Here is a 20162-nt window from a genome sequence, read left to right as displayed (position 1 = left end):
ATGAATGATGAATTTAATCACAATGCCTGTATGATAAACACATAAACAGACAGGCACTGTTAACTTCAGCTCTTTTGCCTGCTAATCACAAAATACATGTTTAAGTACACCAGTTGGTTAATTACGAAACACATAGTAAATGCAATGCACAATATCTATTAATAAAGTAGACTAAATCTTTAGTATGCGTACCAAATATACGCATTTATATGCATGTGTCTCAAATTTCACTAAATCGAGATGTTAGTCACTTAGCCATTAACATATCTCACTCGTGACGCACACACCGCGCCGCCATTTACCGCAATGCAGGGTTGCCAACTCTCACGCATCTGGCGTGACACTCACGCATTCAGCCTCAATCTCACAGTCTCACGCTCAACATAGAAATCTCACGCTAAATTAGACATTCTTCTGGGCTGTATTTTTTTTTGTATTACTATAAGCAAGTTCAGGCTCTTAACTACTGACTGGACGCAGAGAAAAATCGCGGAAAAAGATGACACCGACACCGACAGACTACAGAGAAGTTTACTCCTGATATGGAGCGTTTTGGCGCTTTTAAATGTGACAGAACGCAGTAGCGCGTCAGTTCAAACGGCACGTGATACAGTTGCCTAGGCTACAACATCCACAGGGCACGAGCAAAATACTGTAGGCTATCTGGTAATCTCCCGCTTTATATTACAGTTTTTCTCGATTGTTTACACACATTTTCTGGTACTTGAGACACAATGACCACAACACGTAACTCATTCACCAACTCCCTGAACCAATTCTGCTGAACTACAAGCACAATTCCTGCTTTACACTCAAATTGCAGTTCTAAAACACACGTTTTTCAAAACACTACACACAATTCTCTGCATTTGGCACAATTTTAATGCAGAAAATCTCTTGTTTTCATGAGGAACACACATGCCATTCAAATATTCACACTGACTCGTCACATGGGCAAACACATTTCACACAGTTTTACAATTAGCGATCAGAGCTTTGGCATAAAATACCAAAACCAAAGAGAGGATGCAGCATAGATATTTTTTTTATTTATTTTTTTACTGTAACAGCATAAGAAATTCTGTTGTTTTGTATGTAGACCACTATATGTGCAACTTTGTGTTGGTTGGGGTGTACAAAATGTGGGATCCATCTCCCATTGATTTTGTGGGAAAAATAACATATATTTGTTACCGTGTATTTGTGTGTTCTGGGTATAAAAAACAATATTCTCAAATATTTTACAACACAGTTATGTATGTAATATCTGTAGTAAGTGTAACATTGAACAAAAAAGGCCTAAGTCATTATGATGAATGGAGAAGAAGTGTTTTCCATTGATCATAGTGTGTTACACTGAGCACATCAGTGTTCAACTGGTTCTTATAAATGTCTATTCATATGATGGTTTGTTTGTGTCATTTGAAAACAAAATACCATTTTGAGAAGAAATAACATTGTTTTGAATGTAAAGTTTCATTTTGCAGGAGAATTGAGGGGTTTTGCCAATTGTGTGAGTGTTTTTAGATTTGTGTGTAGAGTTCTGAGAATATGAGGCATTCTTTCAGAAAATGTGTGTAAACAATCGAGAAAAACTGTAACAAACTGTCAACACGGGCTTTTGCGATGCACAGAGAGACGCTGCGCTGCCTATGACCTTGAACGTGAGTTAAGAGCGTACATTTGCACTACGTGCCTGTCTTTTTAGCAAAAAAGATATCTTTCACTAAATATCTACAGTGGCGTAGGGCGAGGGCGTGAGGTGCTGATAGCAAACTTTGACGCGTTCGACCCGAGTTCGAATCCGGCTTTTACTCTCTCTTCTCATCTGGTGTTTTCTCCAAAATAAAAGCTCAAGGGTTTATTTCTTGCAAGTGAAGAAATTAGGACAAAACTATTGTAATTTTCCTATACAATAGTGTAAGTAAAATATACTTTTGAAATATTCATTTTCATTTATACAGCAGCCTACATAGACTAGGCCTATATGGATTTTACGTAATAGGAATAATTATATAAATCATTATTACATTATTATAATAATCGTTTATTGCATCCTAAAAGAGACTGAGACTTTATATCATAAAGTCTTTATATCATAGACTTTATATCATAACTAAAAAGATGTTTGATCACTCTTTAATGTCCAGGTACAAGTCGAGGCTTTTGCTTTGTTGAATGTCACAGTTCATGATTAGAAGCCGGTTAAAACTCTTAATTTTGAGCTCTCAAAGTGCACCAGATTGATGCAATTAACCTTAAAATGTACAAAATTTTCTTCCGGGGGAGCATGCCCCCGAACCCCCCTAGAAGGACAGAGGTCTCAATATAGTTTTAATAAATCATATGGGAAAGAACAATAATGTATGAACTTTACTCCCAACTGTTTTTTTTATGTTGGACAAACTATACATTGTGCCCTACAAGATCTTGTGACCCCCCCCCCCCAACCCCACAAAAAAAAAAAAATCTCACTCCAAGCAAAACTCAAAAGTTGGCAACCCTGCGCAATGCACTACACACTCATTACCATTTCACAAATGAACTTAATTTAACAATTTAATGACACCAATTAATAGTCAAATATAATACTTAAATGAATACTCTTTCACAAATGATTGTTTAAACCTAACATGAACTCTTATAACTCAAGTTGTATATCTGTCACGGATCCATCTGCGTCAGCACCAGACACCTTCACTCCGCCCACTCGTTCCAGCTCCCCAGCCTTCTAATTACCGTCACCTGCCCGCATCAATCACCGTCCCAATCATCCTCCCTTTATAAACTCACTCCTCACAGTCACTCACCGTCTGGTCTCGTCGACACTTCGGCTACAGACTCCCACTACTCTTACCGCTACGAAAAGGATTACTTACCCGCTTGCATCAGTCCCATCTGCCTCTCATCTGCTCCTGGTCCCCGGTCTCCTCCTGTTCATCTGTCCGCTGCTTCCACTCTCCGTCTCTCCGTCCTGCACAAGATAAGATATACTTCATCAGACTGTTTCCCGCTGCATCTCCGAACTTTCTCCATTACATACTCACCTGCTGTTTAATCCTACCACCTGTGTCAATAAACCTGGTTATTCTCATCCATCTGAGTCCTTCTAGTCTGTGACAGAAGACCAGACCAACAAAATGCTGCAACCTACCCCGAGCACCAGCGCTACACCGACCCCACCTTCTCCTACCATTCCCCGGACTAGCGCTCCAGCACTCTCCACATCCACCGTCACCACTTCTTCCCCATCTGCCTCTGTCAGTCCCATGGCCCAACCAGCGCCCTTCTCTGGCGAGGAGGAGGAGTGCAGCGGCTTCCTCCTGCAGTGCGAGCTCTTCATGGAGATGAATCCATCAGCCTTCCCCACCAAACGATCTAAAGTCGCCTTCTTCATCTCACTCCTGCAAGGTCGAGCGCTCAATTGGGCTCATGCCCTGTGGAAGGATCGAGGTCCAGTTACTCGGACGTTTACCGCTTTCTCCGGTCATTTCATCGAAGTATTCTCGCAGTCTGCACATTCCATCTCGGTCCAAGACCAGCTGTACCGGTTGCGGCAAGGGAGATCGTCAGTCGCCTCCTATGCTCTGCAGTTCCGCACCCTCGCTGCCACTCTCGGTTGGAACGAGAGCGCACTCATCACCGCATACCGTCATGGCCTGAATCCTGACATCCGCCTCCAGCTCGCGATTTATGACGACACCGTCGGAATAGAGAGCATCATCCAGCGATTCATTCGCATCGACCAGCGACGCACTGCATGCCAGCTCGACAGCCCTGCACTTCCACCTCCTCGTCCAGCGTCCCGTCATCACAGTCCTCCAGCACCAGAGCCAATGGACATTGGTACAACGCGACTGCCAGTGTCCGAGAGAAATCGTCGCATCACCAGCGGTCTGTGCCTGTACTGTGGAGCCTCCGGCCACCTGCTCGCCTCCTGCCCCGTTCGTCCACCCCGACCCGCTGTGAGTACGGTCCACCTACCACTACCCATTTCCTCTTTGAAATTTACTGCGGCCACTGTCACTTATCTGAACCGTTCCGTTTCAGTTCAGGCGCTGATCGACTCCGGATCAGCGGCCAATTTCATCGCTCTGTCCACATTAAACCGGCTGCAAACCAAGCAACGATCCATCCCTCACAAACTGCAAGTACAAACCATCCTAGGTCAACCTCTGGGGCGTGGCCGGGTAGGACATCGTAGTCCCGACCTGGGGCTGGAGATCGGCTGGCTCCATAAGGAGGAGATATCTTTCCTGGTGCTGGAGGGCTCCACGGCCGAGATCATCCTGGGACGCCCCTGGTTGGAGACCCATTCCCCGCATGTTCAATGGTCCACCGGCGAGATCCTACGGTGGGGTAAGGACTGCTTCCATCACTGCCTGCCATCTGTGACGAGGACCTCCGTTCATACCACCACTCCGCCCGTTCCCCTCTCCACCACCTCCGTGGAGAGCCCACCTGTGGGACATCCTCCCGAGATCCCCTCTCCCTACCGGGCGTTCCAGGATGTCTTCGATAAACATCAAGCGACCACCCTACCTCCACATCGGCCATGGGACTGCGCGATCGATCTGCTGCCCGGGGCGGTCCTACCGCGAGGTAAGATCTACCCTCTGTCCATCCCGGAACAGAAGGCCATGGAGGAGTATATCCAGGAGGCTCTCGACCACGGATTCATCCGACCATCAGTGTCCCCTGCCGCTTCGAGCTTCTTCTTCATGGGGAAAAAGGATGGAGGCTTGCGCCCCTGCATCGACTACCGTACCCTCAACCAAGCGACTGTTAAATTCCGCTATCCTCTTCCTCTGGTCCCAGCCGCCCTGGAACAACTCCGAGGGGCATCCATTTACACCAAGCTAGATCTTCGTAGTGCCTACAACCTCATCCGAGTCCGGGAAGGAGATGAGTGGAAGACCGCCTTCATCACCCCCGCGGGGCACTACGAATATCTCGTGATGCCCTTCGGATTGTCCAACTCACCCGCCATCTTCCAAGGTTTCATGAATGAGATATTCCGCGATCTCCTCAATCAGTTTGTCATCATTTATATCGACGATATCCTCATCTACTCCCCCGACCTGACCTCCCATATCCATCACGTTCAAACAGTACTCACCCGGCTCCGAGATTATCACCTCTATCTCAAACTGGAGAAATGCGAATTCCACCAAAGCACCATCCAATTCCTCGGTTACATCATCACTCCCCACGGAATCACCATGGACCAGAGGAAGGTGAAAGCGGTACTCCACTGGCCACAACCCACCACCCGTAAGGAGCTTCAACGTTTCCTGGGGTTTGCCAATTTCTACCGCCGGTTCATCCAGAACTTCAGTCCCATCAGCTCTCCCCTCACCGACCTTCTCAAGAGTGGGGCCAAGTCTCTATCCTGGAACGACCGAGCCACCCGCGCCTTCCAAGACCTCAAATTCGCCTTCAGTTCCGCTCCTACCCTGGCCCTTCCGGACCCTGCCATACCCTTCCTCGTCGAAGTGGATGCCTCCATCTCGGGGGTAGGAGCGGTCCTCTCTCAGCGGCAGGGGAACCCATCTCAACTCCATCCATGCGCCTTCTACTCCAAGAAACTGTCCCCGGCGGAGCAGAATTATGACATCGGCAACCGGGAGTTACTGGCCATCAAACTCGCGCTGGAGGAATGGAGGCACTGGCTGGAGGGAGCCCAACACCCTTTCACAGTGATCACGGACCAACGTAACCTCGAGTACCTACGAGATGCTAAGAGACTCAATCCCCGTCAAGCCCGTTGGGCCCTGTTCTTCACACGCTTCAATTTCTCAGTCACCTACCGCCCCGGAGAAAAGAATGTGAAAGCAGACGCTCTCTCCCGTCAGTTCCAACCCGAGGTCCCTCCTTCTGAGTCCGAAACCATTCTCTCTCCAGCCGTGGTGGTCAGCCCCATTCAGTGGAGCATGGATGACCACATCGCCGAAGCCACACAGCTTGAACCTGCTCCGCCGGGAGGTCCTGAGGGACGGGTCTATGTCCCAACCCGTTTACGCCTGTCCCTCATGGACTCAGTTCACACCTCTCCGGGCTCTGGACACCCAGGCAGCCAGTCCACTCTCTCGCTCGTCCAACAGCGCTACTGGTGGCCGGGTATGGCCCAGGATGTCTCCCGGTTCGTCAAAGGATGCTCAGTCTGTGCCATGGCCAAAGTTCCCCGTCATCTCCCAGAAGGCAAACTGGTCCCTCTTCCCATACCCACTCGGCCCTGGTCCCACCTCGGAGTGGACTTCGTCACCGACCTGCCCGTGTCTGACAATCATACCTGCATCCTGGTAGTAGTAGACCGCTTCTCTAAAGCGTGCAAGCTAATTCCCCTTCCAGGCCTGCCAACAGCCCTTGAAACAGCAGAGGCGCTGTTCCAGCACATCTTCCGAAACTTTGGTATCCCAGAGGACGTCGTCTCCGATCGAGGACCTCAATTCATCTCCCGTGTGTGGAGGGCCTTCTTCAACCTTCTGGGAGTGACCGTCAGCCTCACTTCGGGATACCATCCCCAGTCAAACGGCCAGACTGAGCGGAAGATCCAGGAGATTGGGAGATACCTGCGGTCATACTGCCACGATCATCAGGACTGTTGGAGTCGTTACCTGCCCTGGGCCGAGTATGCACAGAACTCCCTCCGACAAACCACCACCGGACTCACCCCATTCCAGTGCATACTCGGTTACCAGCCTCCACTCTTCCCCTGGTCAGGAGAACCATCTGATGTCCCAGCAGTCCACCATTGGTTCCAGACGAGCGAGAGAGTCTGGGACTCAGCTCATACTCACCTCCAGCGGGCTGTTCGGAGACACCAGAACCAGGCCAACCTTCGCCGCACCGACGCCCCTCACTACCTTCCCGGACAACTGGTCTGGCTCTCCACCCGGGACATCCGTCTCCGACAGCCCTGTCGGAAGCTGAGTCCCAGATACATCGGACCTTTCGCGATACAGAGGCAGATCAACCCCGTCACCTACCGGCTGGCCCTCCCCGCTCACTACCGCATCGCACCCACCTTCCATGTCTCCCTGCTGAAGCCTTACACTAACCTTCTCTCTCCTTCTTCCCCAGGGTCTGGTGCTGCGGAGGTGCCCCCTCCTCCTGCGGATCCCGAAGACGATAACATCTATCGAGTCCATGAAATCCTCGACTCCCGACGACGGGGCGGCCGCTTGGAATATCTCGTGGACTGGGAGGGATTCGGTGCTGAGGAGAGATGCTGGGTCAACCGGGAGGACATTCTGGACCCCTCATTACTCCAGGACTTTCACACCACCCACCCAGATCGTCCAGCGCCCCGGAGCCGTGGTCGTCCCCGTCGTCGGTCCCGTCCGCCAGCTGGAGCTGGCCGTGGGGGGGGGGGTACTGTCACGGATCCATCTGCGTCAGCACCAGACACCTTCACTCCGCCCACTCGTTCCAGCTCCCCAGCCTTCTAATTACCGTCACCTGCCCGCATCAATCACCGTCCCAATCATCCTCCCTTTATAAACTCACTCCTCACAGTCACTCACCGTCTGGTCTCGTCGACACTTCGGCTACAGACTCCCACTACTCTTACCGCTACGAAAAGGATTACTTACCCGCTTGCATCAGTCCCGTCTGCCTCTCATCTGCTCCTGGTCCCCGGTCTCCTCCTGTTCATCTGTCCGCTGCTTCCACTCTCCGTCTCTCCGTCCTGCACAAGATAAGATATACTTCATCAGACTGTTTCCTGCTGCATCTCCGAACTTCCTCCATTACATACTCACCTGCTGTTTAATCCTACCACCTGTGTCAATAAACCTGGTTATTCTCATCCATCTGAGTCCTTCTAGTCTGTGACAATATCAAGTGCACAGTAGGGCTGCAACAACTAATCGATAAAATCGATTATAATCGATTATGAAAATCGTTGTCAACGAATGTCATTATCGATTAGTTGGTCTGATTACGTCACGGGGATTGTTTACATGCTACATGCGCTTCTTACATGCGCTTCTTACGTGCGCTTCATGAGGCACACACGCAGTCTCTCTCCCTCGCCGGTCTGTGCGCAACACGGACGGTTTGGAGCACATTATCTTCTGTCTCGCATGCGCATTCTTGATTCCGTGAGTTTGAACTAATTTGCGGGCATCAGGAAACCGCTATCAATATGCAGCATACACGAAAATCATTCACCTTTCGGCAAATTCGCCGTTTTGAAACCAAAATAGGTGACCTGCGTTAATCGTGTATACTTTATGAAGCCATACTGTAGTATAATGTGAGATAGAAATGTATATTTAAGTCATTAAATTCAAGTTAACGTAAGCTTTTCCCTCCACTGCGGCTGTCAGTCATTCTCTATTCGGTGTTCAAACAGCGCGTCGCGTTACCCGCTTGCATCAGTCCCGTCTGCCTCTCATCTGCTCCTGGTCCCCGGTCTCCTCCTGTTCATCTGTCCGCTGCTTCCACTCTCCGTCTCTCCGTCCTGCACAAGATAAGATATACTTCATCAGACTGTTTCCTGCTGCATCTCCGAACTTTCTCCATTACATACTCACCTGCTGTTTAATCCTACCACCTGTGTCAATAAACCTGGTTATTCTCATCCATCTGAGTCCTTCTAGTCTGTGACAATATCAAGTGCACAGTAGGGCTGCAACAACTAATCGATAAAATCGATTATAATCGATTATGAAAATCGTTGTCAACGAATGTCATTATCGATTAGTTGGTCTGATTACGTCACGGGGATTGTTTACATGCTACATGCGCTTCTTACATGCGCTTCTTACGTGCGCTTCATGAGGCACACACGCAGTCTCTCTCCCTCGCCGGTCTGTGCGCAACACGGACGGTTTGGAGCACATTATCTTCTGTCTCGCATGCGCATTCTTGATTCCGTGAGTTTGAACTAATTTGCGGGCATCAGGAAACCGCTATCAATATGCAGCATACACGAAAATCATTCACCTTTCGGCAAATTCGCCGTTTTGAAACCAAAATAGGTGACCTGCGTTAATCGTGTATACTTTATGAAGCCATACTGTAGTATAATGTGAGATAGAAATGTATATTTAAGTCATTAAATTCAAGTTAACGTAAGCTTTTCCCTCCACTGCGGCTGTCAGTCATTCTCTATTCGGTGTTCAAACAGCGCGTCGCGTTACAACAGTTAACATGATGAAACTCTTTCCAAGATGATTCAATGTTATTATTATAATTGATCCGTAGATAAAGGTCTATGGTTTCGTAATATAATGACTATCTTGCTAGACTTTTATTGCTGTAACTTAATCACTTTCTACTGAGTGTCTGTTAGATCACAACACTAGTAGACTCGGCGCACTATAATTGTTCTTCACGTGCACAGTAGCCTAAATGAAATTTAAAACTGTTAAAAGAAAAGGCTGAATAAACTATTGCAAAGATACTGTATAATACACAGTCAATATTGCTTCCTTACTAAACAGCTGTGCATCTGATTTTTACGATGTTTTTCATGAATGTATAACAACAATACAAAGAGCAATGTGTAACGTTTTACCAGAGATAGTGCTACACTTATTGTCTCTTATTTTTTCCCCACTAAGGAATGTTTTTTTCACTAAATGTTCAGATTTTATAAAATTATTGTGCACTTGTGATTTTTCTAGGCTAAGTTTTTCTGAGTTATCCACTAATCTAGTTTACAATAGCATTTTTGTCATAGGTTATAGTCATATATATTTTTTTTATTTGTTGTTTTTCTATATAATGAAGTTGTCTGTATTAAGAAGATTGTTTAACACACAAAAGAGTGTGGTTTTTAGGGTTTTAGGGTTTTATTTAGTTATAATAAACAAAAAAATGAAATAATTTTTTATCCGATTAATCGATTAATCGAAAAAATAATCGTCCGATTAATCGATTATCAAAATAATCGTTAGTTGCAGCCCTAGTGCACAGAGCTCATGAAAACGTACCTCTCCTCAAGCGACATTGCAGGAAAGAGGATGAATCTCCGATTGCACTGCTAATTGAACCTCCCTCGTGCGCATGACGTCAGCCGACGTGCATACAGTGGTCGTTACCCTCAGTAAGAGCACACGAACGTCTTTCAAAATAAAATGCCCCGAAATAAATAATAAAAATAAAACAAAATTATTTATAATCTGGTGTAACAACATATCCCTGCTACACATCCGTGTATTTAATTGGCATTGGCTCGTGTGTGATAATATGGATCTTATTAATATTTTAAGTAATATAATTGATGTATAAGAGATTATTTTTCGTCTTTCTCTGGCTCCCTGTACTGGGCGAATGCTAAACCGGAAGTGTCTATCCGCACACTTGCCTGTGTCTTACCTTAATGCCTTTCTTATGATAATGCCCCTTAATTCTATCATACTTTACTTATAAAAAAATAAAATCAGATCCAAAAGCACACACATCCACAGCAAAAACACTCAAGTTGGGTGCTCAACAGAAAAAATATATATAATTAAAGCTGCAAGCAGCGATGAGCGGGCCCTCGCACCTGTAGCGCGTCGGCATGTGAGGCGGCCGCATTGCATATTTTGCAGCTCAGCAGGTGCGGCTGTGCATTTGCTACTCTGCTTCATTAAAGGTCACTTCCTGTTACCAGCAGGTGGCGTTATTACTGTGGGTGAATGTCGGCATGTAGATTTGTTCAGGGTGGGACTCTTGTCAAATGTGGAAAATTTCATGCAGATCTGGGCATTTACAACCAAGTTACTACAACTTCCTGTTTCATGGCGAATCATCGACGCCACGGACATGCCCATCGATGAAAATGCGCAGAGAGCACAACTTTACATCGTCAATGCCTTTAGAAGGCACAGCAGAAATTTGAAGTCGATCCGACTAAATCCCTAGGAGGAGTTCGTAAAAGTAAGGAGTGTGTAAATCGTCCCAAAATGGGCGCCAAATTCAAAATGGCCGACTTCCTGTTGAGTTTAGGGTATGGGTTCTTGAGGCTTTTTTTTGCGTCTTGATATGATACACGTCCCCACCAAATTTCCTGCTTGTAGGTTGAACATGGACGAGGGGCTAATTTTTTCAAATTTTCTAGGTGGCGCTAGCGTGCCATTTTCCCATGCCCATCCGCGAAACTCAAAAAATACGAAATTTTTCACCAGTACTGACATGCGTGCCAAATTTGGTGAGTTTTTGAGCATGTTGCGGCCCCGGAAATGGCGCTTACTTTGCAGAAAAAAGAAAAATTAAAGCTGCAAGCAGCGATGGGCGGGCCCTCGCACCTGAAGCGAGTCGGGGTGTGAGGCGCCGCGTTGCATATTCTGCAGCTCGGCCAGTGCGGCTGTGCATTTGCTATGCTTCTTCGTTAAAGGTCACTTCCTGTTGCCAGCAGGTGGCGCTATGACTGTGGGAGAATGTCGGCATATAGATTTGTTCAGGGCGGCACTATTGTCAAATGTGTTAAATTTCGTGCAGATCTGGGCATTTACAGCCAAGTTACTACAACTTCCTGTTTCATGGCGAATCATCGACGCCACGGACACACCCATTGACGAAAACGCGCAGATAGCACAACTTTACATCGTCAATGCCTTTAGAAGGCACAGCAGAAATGTGAAGTCGATCCGACTAAAGCCCTAGGAGGAGTTAGTTAAAGTACGTAATGAGTAAATCATCCAAAAATGGCGGTAAAATTCGAAATGGCCGACTTCCTGTTGAGTTTAGGGCATCGCTCCAAGAGACTTTTCTGTGCGTCTAGACATGGTAGATGTGCCACAGAAATTTCGTACATGTCGGTCAAACATGCGACGGGGGCTGCTTCGTTAAAGGTCATTTCCTGTTGCCAGCAGGTGGCGCTATTACTGTGGGTGAATGTCAGCATGTAGATTTGTTCAGGGCGGGACTCTTGTCAAATGTGTAAAATTTCGAGGCAGATCTGGGCATTTACAGCCAAGTTACTACAACTTCCTGTTTCATGGCGCATCATCGACGCCACGGACACGCCCATCGACGAAAATGCGCAGATAGCACAACTTCACATCGTCAATGCCTTTAGAAGGCACAGCAGAAATTTGAAGTCGATCCGACTAAATCCCTAGGAGGAGTTCGTTAAAGTACTGAGTGTGTAAATCGTCCCAAAATGGGCGCCAAATTCAAAATGGCCGACTTCCTGTTGAGTTTAGGGTATGGGTTCTTGAGGCTTTTTTGTGCGTCTTGATATGATACACGTCCCCACCAAATTTCGTGTTTGTAGGTTGAACGTGGACGAGGGGCTAATTTTTTCCAATTTTCTAGGTGGCGCTAGGGAGCCATTTTGCCACACCCATCCGCGAAACCCACAAAATATGAAATTTTTCACCAGTCCTGACATGCGTGCCAAATTTGGTGAGTTTTTGAGCATGTTGAGGCCCCGAAAATGGCGCTTACTTTGCAGAAAAAAAAAAAGAAAAAAAAAATTAAAGCTGCAAGCAGCGATGGGCGGGCCCTCGCACCTGTAGCGCGTTGGGGTGTGAGGCGGCCGCGTTGCATATTCTTTTTTTTTTTTTTTTTTTTTATTTAACAGTCAGACATACATACAAACAAACCAACATAGTGCAGTAGTGAGCAATCTTGTAAATCCATAATTCCAGCAGTGGCAAGAGTGATTAAAGGCCATGGTGCAGGTTAAACACCACTGTCGATTAATGGGTAGATAAAGCAGTCAAGATATGTATATAAAGTTAGAAATGTCTCCAAAATGGTGTTAAAGTCTAGTTTTTGAAGTTTTTGGTTAGTGACGGTTATTTTTCACGCAACTCTGCGATGACGTCACATGAGGCAGACGCGGTGGAATGTAGCCTCAGCCGTTCTCAGCTACTTGAATTAATTCTAGTAGCAGACTGGCACTGACTACTATGGCGTCTAATTGGGATGAGGAAGAGGTGGCAAGACCCACAGTTAACATTTATGATGGCCCACAGCCATACAATTTCGAACCGTTTAGACGTGAGAGGCCAAATGAGGAAATACCGAGAGCCGATGGCCGTCAAAGACAAATAAATGCATGGTCAGAGGAGAATGAATGGAGAGTTGGTGTAGTGTCCTGGTGAGTTGCTACCATTTAGAACGCAGCAATGACCGCTGGAGCTAGTAGTCAATGAACAGCAGTGCATACAATAACATCTTAATATTTTTTTTTTACTGTCAGTGAATAGCATCGATTGAAAGTCAACGTTTTCTTTTTATCTAGTGACTGATTATGTCGTTGGCTCAGAAAAGTAACGTTACCCTAAATTTAGTCCGAAGATCTATAAATAGAGGCATATAATGCAGGCTTGACAGTCCCACCTGTGAACTTCTAGTGTTTATTTCTAAACTTTTACCTCTTTCTCCGGTGAAAATGCTGTTTCACCATAGCCGACGCCGAGTATTATTGATAGTGGCAACTCGTTTTCCTCGCGATTTATTGTCATTGACACAGTCAGGCTTACCGGGAGAGGGAGTGAGTAGTAAGCGTCTGTGTCGCTGTGTTTGGCAGGTGTCTGTGTGGGCGTTGTCGTCCCATGGAAACTGTGGTGGAGAGCTTGTGTTGTAGGGAGGTGAGCGCGTTTTGGTCGCTGGTCGAGGATCTCACCCCGCGGCCAGCAGATGTAACGTGCCTAACGCAACATCCTGGATTTGAGGCATGCTGTCTGAATCCGTTTGTGCTACAAATAGCATATTCACACTTCAGGCAGGATCATGGTCCCCTTCAAGCCAGCACGCACGAGTATGTTCATGGTTTATGTTTACTTTACCAATCTTTTTACAGGGAGTCCTTTGAACAACAGCTATAAGTGACAAGAGAAATGTTGCATGCACAAACATGCATAAGAGACAGACCACAAATGACATTTCCAACCTACTTACAGAGTTTAAAACTTACAAATCTTTCCTACTTATCCCTAGGCAATACCGGTACACTGCGTACAGGCAGGTTATACGCTGGGCTTATGGAGTTTTAGGCAGGAGTATAAGGAAGCCTCTACCCTCTTGTGTGGTTTCAACCATAAGGCAAAATTTCCAAAGTGGTGACCAGACCTATCAGGGCTTTCAATGGCCTCGTTTGAATGAGAATGAATAAAAATAATTCTGTAAATAAATATTAATAAATAAATATTCTGTTGTGATCGCCCAATTGCCCTTAAAATGTTATAAAGTACACAGTACACATGAATTTTAATAAGTAAAAACAGTTTATTGGCATTGCTTGTATATAAGGGTTACTAAACATTTATTGAACAAGGACAAAGATTACTGAACAAAGACACAGGTTGCAAGTAAAACTATATAAAAAACTGATGAATGGCTAGACCTGATACCTTTCATAAATAATAATAATAAACATTTATTTGTATAGCAATTTTCATACATGGAATGCAACGCTTTAATTTCAATAGTACTGTAGCAGAAGCATTATGTACCAATTGTAGCTTTGCTAAAGAACTTTTCGGTAGGCCAGTGTACATAGCATTGCAGTAATCAAGATGATATAATAAAATATATATGAGTTGCTTAGCATCATCCAAGGATTAAAATGTTTGACTTTTGGCTATATTTCTCAGATGCCTGCAAAAGTGTGGTCTTACCTGAGGGTCAACTGATGGTTCTCGTACTCTCTCTCTCACTCACACACACACACACACACACACACACACACACACACACACACACACACACACACACACACACACACACACACACACACACTTTTATGAATGCATATGCAGTGATGCATGCAAAAGCACATCAAGCAACAACACCGCACACAGACGTTGACAAGGCACATTTAAAATGATTGGTAAATTATTTTGAATTACATACAACAAAGTTCATGCAAATAACAGACAGAGGAGCAGACATGCAGCATGCAGGACCCCGTGAATGGGGTACAACGACAATTATTGCCACTTACAAAGATGAAATTTTTTTTAATGATTTAGTGCAAAGTAAAACCAAAGCAACAGTGCACAAAGAAAAAAGCAAAACATGCAGAATACAGGAAACCACCACCAAATGAGATGACAGGGACAGTAGGAAAGAAGATAACTAACAACTAAAATAAATACTTACAACTAAATCATTGGAATTGTCTGTGGAAAAAAAAAAAAAAGTGAATTTAGGTTCTCTTGTAGCGTGACTGCTGGGCTAGGAAGAGGCTGACGGCCTCCTCCTTAGGAACCTGTTCAAAGGATTTGGCGATGGGGGCGGGTGCATCAGAGGACAAATTAGCGCTAACCTCTCGAAGAGCTGCAGGTGAATGGGTGTAGCTATCCTGAAGGGCCTTCATCAATGATGTTGCATAACCTGCAGTCATAATCATAATAATAATAATACTTAATAAAGATCATTGCCAGTGATCACAGATGTCTCGTGAGCCATCTCAAAATATGATGGAACTGCATGACACTGCTTACCATATGAAGCTGCCTCTTTGATGGGACGCACCACATGGGCACCTTTTCTGAAGCGCGGATACCGCACGCAGTACTTCTCCGTCCCATCACTTCTCCGTGCTGTCTCCCGGTTGGCATTGTGATTATAATGCAGTGCCGCTAAGAGAAGCCTACAAAATAACACATTTGAGAAATTTTTTGAAACTTGGTTTATGTATGACAAAATCATACAATAGGCATGATAATAGGTACTATTATTATTATAAAAGGCATAATAATTGGCTGTATTATTCCAATCATACAGCCAATTATTATTGCTGTACTGACCTGCTATACATCCCAAGGTATGAAAACCCTGTGTGCTTGGGCGCGAAGTGTAAGATGAGGGAGTGGTAAGCCTCAAGGGAGAAGGTCTGGTGCTGTGGAGACAGCTGTCGAACATCTTTCAGTAAGGCAGTCCTCGTGATAATATTTTCTAACTTTACTGCTGCCAATGAGCCTGCAAAGACCAAGACAGGGAGGCAGACAGACAAACACAAAGATGGAAAACGTATAAATAGACAAATAGAACAAGATAGATTCAGCCAAAAAAAAAAAAAAAAAAATTTAATGGAAACACATGAAATGGTCCGGCATATGAATTATAGCAAACAAACAGTAAACAAAATGTTATGAGATTGCCAGGGAATGAAAAAATAACTTAATCATCATAGGTCACATGTCAAAGCACTCAGACAGCAAATACAACAAAACTGTAGAGCGTACATAATACCACATGCTGTGTGTGCTGTACCTGGGTCCAGCCACTCTTTGTTGCGCTGATCCCCGTCTAGAGGGCCATGGGCACAAATGGAGAAGGCAGGGGTGTCATGGTCATGGATGTCTTGGATGTGATTGACTAAACTTTTCCATTTAGCCTCCATGACTGCTGGGTTGCCGTCTGGGGTTGAGGCTGCAGTCCAATAGAGGTGATTCACTATAGCTGGCCTCCACAGCTGTAGTTGGTCACACTCTTTTGAAGCTGCATCCAAGGCCTTCCCCAGACCTGTTTTAGAACAAATGGTATTAATTGATGTGCACTAACAAAAACTGCTTCAAGGTTCCAACAATGGATACATACTTTTGGCAATGTGCCACACATCAAAATAATGCTGTGTCCCTTCAGGGCACAGCTCCTCTCTCACCCATTTGGCAACCTAAGGAGAAATAAACAAGCTTTGTGGATGATTGACCTGTGTGGCCCTCAGTGCATCAGCAAACCACAAATATCCGGCTTCAGTGCAATTCAGATATTTACATTCTATACTGCATTTTTATTGTAAATACCTGGCGATGACGGTCCGTGATCAGCGTTGCCAAATGCAGGTCCTTTCCCCTCAGCAGGCTGACACTGCGCTTGAGCCCTTCAAGCTCACACCATGAGCTGTTGGGTACCTCTGAGCTCTGCAATATGACATAACAGTGTAATGTACTGTAGAATGCTGGTGTTGTTGAAGGAGACGTGAATGAACCGAATCAGTTTACTAAATTGCAGAGTTCATTTCTTTGTCTAATAACATCAGGTTTACCTGAACAAGCTGAACATCCACCACCTTGTTCACTCTGTCCTCGATCAGAGAGTAGGACCCATACTTTGCACAGTGCCCAGGAGAATCTGACCTGGAATTAATTACAAATTTGAATTTAAATTCGAATCTAATTCAAATTTGGTTTCAAGTTTTTAATAACCAAGGTCTGTAAAGATCATCCACCATGTCATCTGCAAATGTCAAATAAAGCCACCCTACAGGATAACAAATAACAAAATCAAAATGTGCTATGAGCTCACACTGGTTTACCTGCAGTCACCAGCAAGAACTAGCCCACCATCCATTGCCCGTAGGTCACTGAAACTCTGTGCTTGATCTTTTTGCCAGGCCTGAACAATTACTGGGATGGTGTAGCAGCGCTGATGGCGAAAGTAACTGCTCGCACTGATGCACTGCAGGCCAAACAGAGTCAGCATCCTTAATGTCTGGGTGGCCAAACATCCAGTGAAATGAATGGCCCCGCTTAACAGGAGGTTGCAGGTTGGCATGTTCCTGTGAAGCATTGGCTGGTTTTGCCAGAATCGGTGGTAGCCACATGATGCACAGACCTGGATATGTAAAAAAAAAAAAAAAAAAAAGTAATCAATAGTACATCAGAATTCAATATAGATTAAGTACTGTACATTACTGGTCAAAGATTTCATATTTTCAATGAAACACACATAACCAATACAGTATAACACTCAAATATGATTCCATCACAAACCAATAGACTAAAGCCAGCCTGGTACATACATTGTAAATTAACTGGCAAGACAGTCAGAGCTATCAGATTGCAATTAGATATTCTGATTTTCTAATCAAATGGCCTGCTGTGTAAACAAAACCGTACCTGCTTGATCTTTAGAAAAGTTCCTTCCTGCTGCACAATGCTCCTATCTGACCTCTCACAACAGACCGGACAGATGTCAAAAAGGCACATAAGCTCCTCTCGGCAAACAATGAATTTGTCAATGCCACTATAACAACAAAAAAAATTGTTGGGGGGGGGGGGGATCATATAAACTAACAAAGCTACAGTACACAAAAATGAGCATTTAAAATAGTCTATGTTGGTTTTAAATTATCTCACTTGTGGTGGGGGTCACACGTGTAAGGTGGCTCATCCAACAAGTCCTCCTCATGCTCCTCATGCATCGGCTCTTCGGGCACCCACGATGAGTCACTGATGACAGAGGCATTATCATCATCATCTGTCTGTTCAGGACTAGCGAGGGGAGTGGAGGTTTGTGGGCAGAATGATGTCTGTGTGCCCACGCTGACCATCTTGGGCTTCAGGTTAACCTGCACAGCTGTGGAGAGGCAGTAAACACCCAAATATGTGACAATCATGGCAAATCTAAACTGCTATGTTTTTTGGTGTAGGCTATGTATTAATTTAATCAATGTATATGGAAATTTTCTGATTGCATAGATACTGGCAATGTTTTAGACTATATGATAATATCTACCCCTTAAAATACCCAAGTTTTACCGTGAGACCATCGGGGGGGCTTCAAAGAACACTGTGTCCCAGCGTCAGAAGTGGAGGAGGGCAAGGGCTGATCCCCAGTATAGACACTCTCCACAGTGTCTACACTGTCCAAAGTCTCCTGCTGTGAGGCGTCTATCAACATCTTGCAAAAACAAATATGAAAAAGGGTCAGCAAAATGCCAGTGTGTAGTGGTGAAATAAGAGGTGGGCATACTATGTAAACTTAGAAGTGATTTGCAAGCACATTGGATGCACATGAAACATTTAATAATTTATTTTCAACTTGGAAGTACTGAGAATTATTTACTTATCTTTGAAATTCCATGACGATAAGTTAATATTCCCAGTCATTTCATAAGTCCATCAATAAAATGGGACGTGTGTGCTACAACTAACGTTAGTTTCCCAGTGGAAACAATAACCTATGGCACAGCCGTACCAAAATCAAAACAGTGCGAGTAGGTAAGAAAAATGCTTCACTACAGCCCTGGCGACACGGTCAAATATACAGTGAAAGAGAACCGTAGCAGTCAAAAACAAAACGCAAACACATTATTGCGAAAGCCGCTTGATCTGATCCAAACACTCACACATGATATGGACTTTTACCTCAGGGCAATATTGATTTTATTCTAATTTTCATTCGTGAATTACCAAATATGCTCTTCTAATGTCAGAGTGATCATGCTTGTAAATTAGTGGAGGCTATGTCAAAGGGAGAACGGTAACTTGTACAAAATACACACAAAGCTAGCTAACACGCAGCTTGTAAACATTAACGTTAGCATGATGCTTACCGTGGCAATTTCTCGCTTGCGGCGGCAGACGGTGTCTCTCGACCTCGGGACAGGGCAAGCAGGGAGGCTTGGGTTCACCGACGGCACGGCGGTAGGAAGTAATTTAACACTCCTCTCACTCTTTAAACCAAGTGAGACCATCTTGGCGTCCCCTGAGTTGTAATCCTCCTCTTTAAAATGCGCGCTGCATATTCTTGAGTAGGCGGTGACAGAGCTAGCTGAAAAATCTGCCCGCCTAATCTTCACAAATTGCACCCAGCTTCGGAAAATTCCTTTGTCCTTGGGGAAGGAATGGACCCTATGTCCAGTTTTGCTGGAGTTCTTGCACCCGCCACAAACACAGTAATATACCATTTTGTCTAACTTTATTTATGACCTAGGCCTACTCTTTATCTATCTCTAAGCTATCTGTTATGCTATGCTATCTCACTATATGCTATGCTTATCTATCTATCTATCTACCTATCTATATATCTATCGTTATCTATCGTTATCTATCTATCTATCTCTATCTATCGTTATCTATCTATCTATCTATCTTTACTTATAAATCTGTCACTGTCACTCATTCACTAGCTAGCTACTTCTCGTATCACTCTCCCTCAATGGTAAAGCGGGCGCGGGCTTTCGTCTGTCGTCCAACAGTCAGCGAGTGCCTCATGTGACGTCATGGAATGCATTGTGGGAGAAATAAGAATCCTCGCTTAGCTTTAGCAAAAAGCTAACAAATCACCCACTTTCCCGTGTTATATTTTAAGTTTTAAGTAACCTACAGCATCAGATACAATGGATAACTGTTTAAATGTTTATTACCAACTAGAAAATTGCCAAAAAAGAAAAAAAAAAAACCTGCACCATGGCCTTTAAGTGTTTGATCTAAGTGTGTAAGTGAGCGTGTATGAGCGTGGGTATGTGTATGCGTGTGTAC

At 44.9% G+C, this 20162-nt stretch overlaps 2 protein-coding genes across 6 annotated transcripts in view; one reads left to right on the top strand and one right to left on the bottom strand.

Annotated features, from left to right (window-relative positions):
* The window catches only part of fkbp10a (FKBP prolyl isomerase 10a), a 367658-nt gene that overhangs the window by 8523 nt on the left and 338973 nt on the right, over positions 1-20162 (top strand). The window lies entirely within an intron of this gene.
* LOC120469962 (uncharacterized) lies at positions 14180-19702 on the bottom strand. The gene is made up of 12 exons (XM_039659299.2): positions 19235-19702; positions 18438-18579; positions 18036-18255; positions 17796-17922; positions 17213-17511; positions 16943-17033; positions 16701-16817; positions 16495-16570; positions 16168-16419; positions 15702-15873; positions 15396-15544; positions 14180-15285 (listed from the first exon to the last, which is right to left on the bottom strand). The coding sequence occupies exons 1-12, from the start codon at positions 19586-19588 to the stop codon at positions 15098-15100; spliced, it is 2187 nt and encodes a 728-aa protein (XP_039515233.2). The 5' UTR covers positions 19589-19702; the 3' UTR covers positions 14180-15097.

The sequence above is a fragment of the Pimephales promelas genome, chromosome 18 (assembly GCF_988280905.1).
Source record: "Pimephales promelas chromosome 18, fPimPro1.hap1.1, whole genome shotgun sequence".
NCBI lineage: Eukaryota > Metazoa > Chordata > Actinopteri > Cypriniformes > Leuciscidae > Pimephales > Pimephales promelas.
The sequence above is the reverse complement of the archived record's forward strand: the minus strand, read 5'-3'. Positions and strand labels throughout refer to the sequence as shown.

Excerpts from the sequence above, each read along its gene's own strand:
- LOC120469962 (XM_039659299.2), bottom strand. The coding sequence starts at position 19,588 with ATGGTATATTACTGTGTTTGTGGCGGGTGCAAGAACTCCAGCAAAACT. Across the intron at positions 18,256-18,437 it reads GCCCCCCCGATGGTCTCACG|CTGTGCAGGTTAACCTGAAG; the intron begins GTAAAACTTGGG and ends GCCTCTCCACAG. Across the intron at positions 16,571-16,700 it reads TCACGGACCGTCATCGCCAG|GTTGCCAAATGGGTGAGAGA; the intron begins GTATTTACAATA and ends ATTTCTCCTTAG.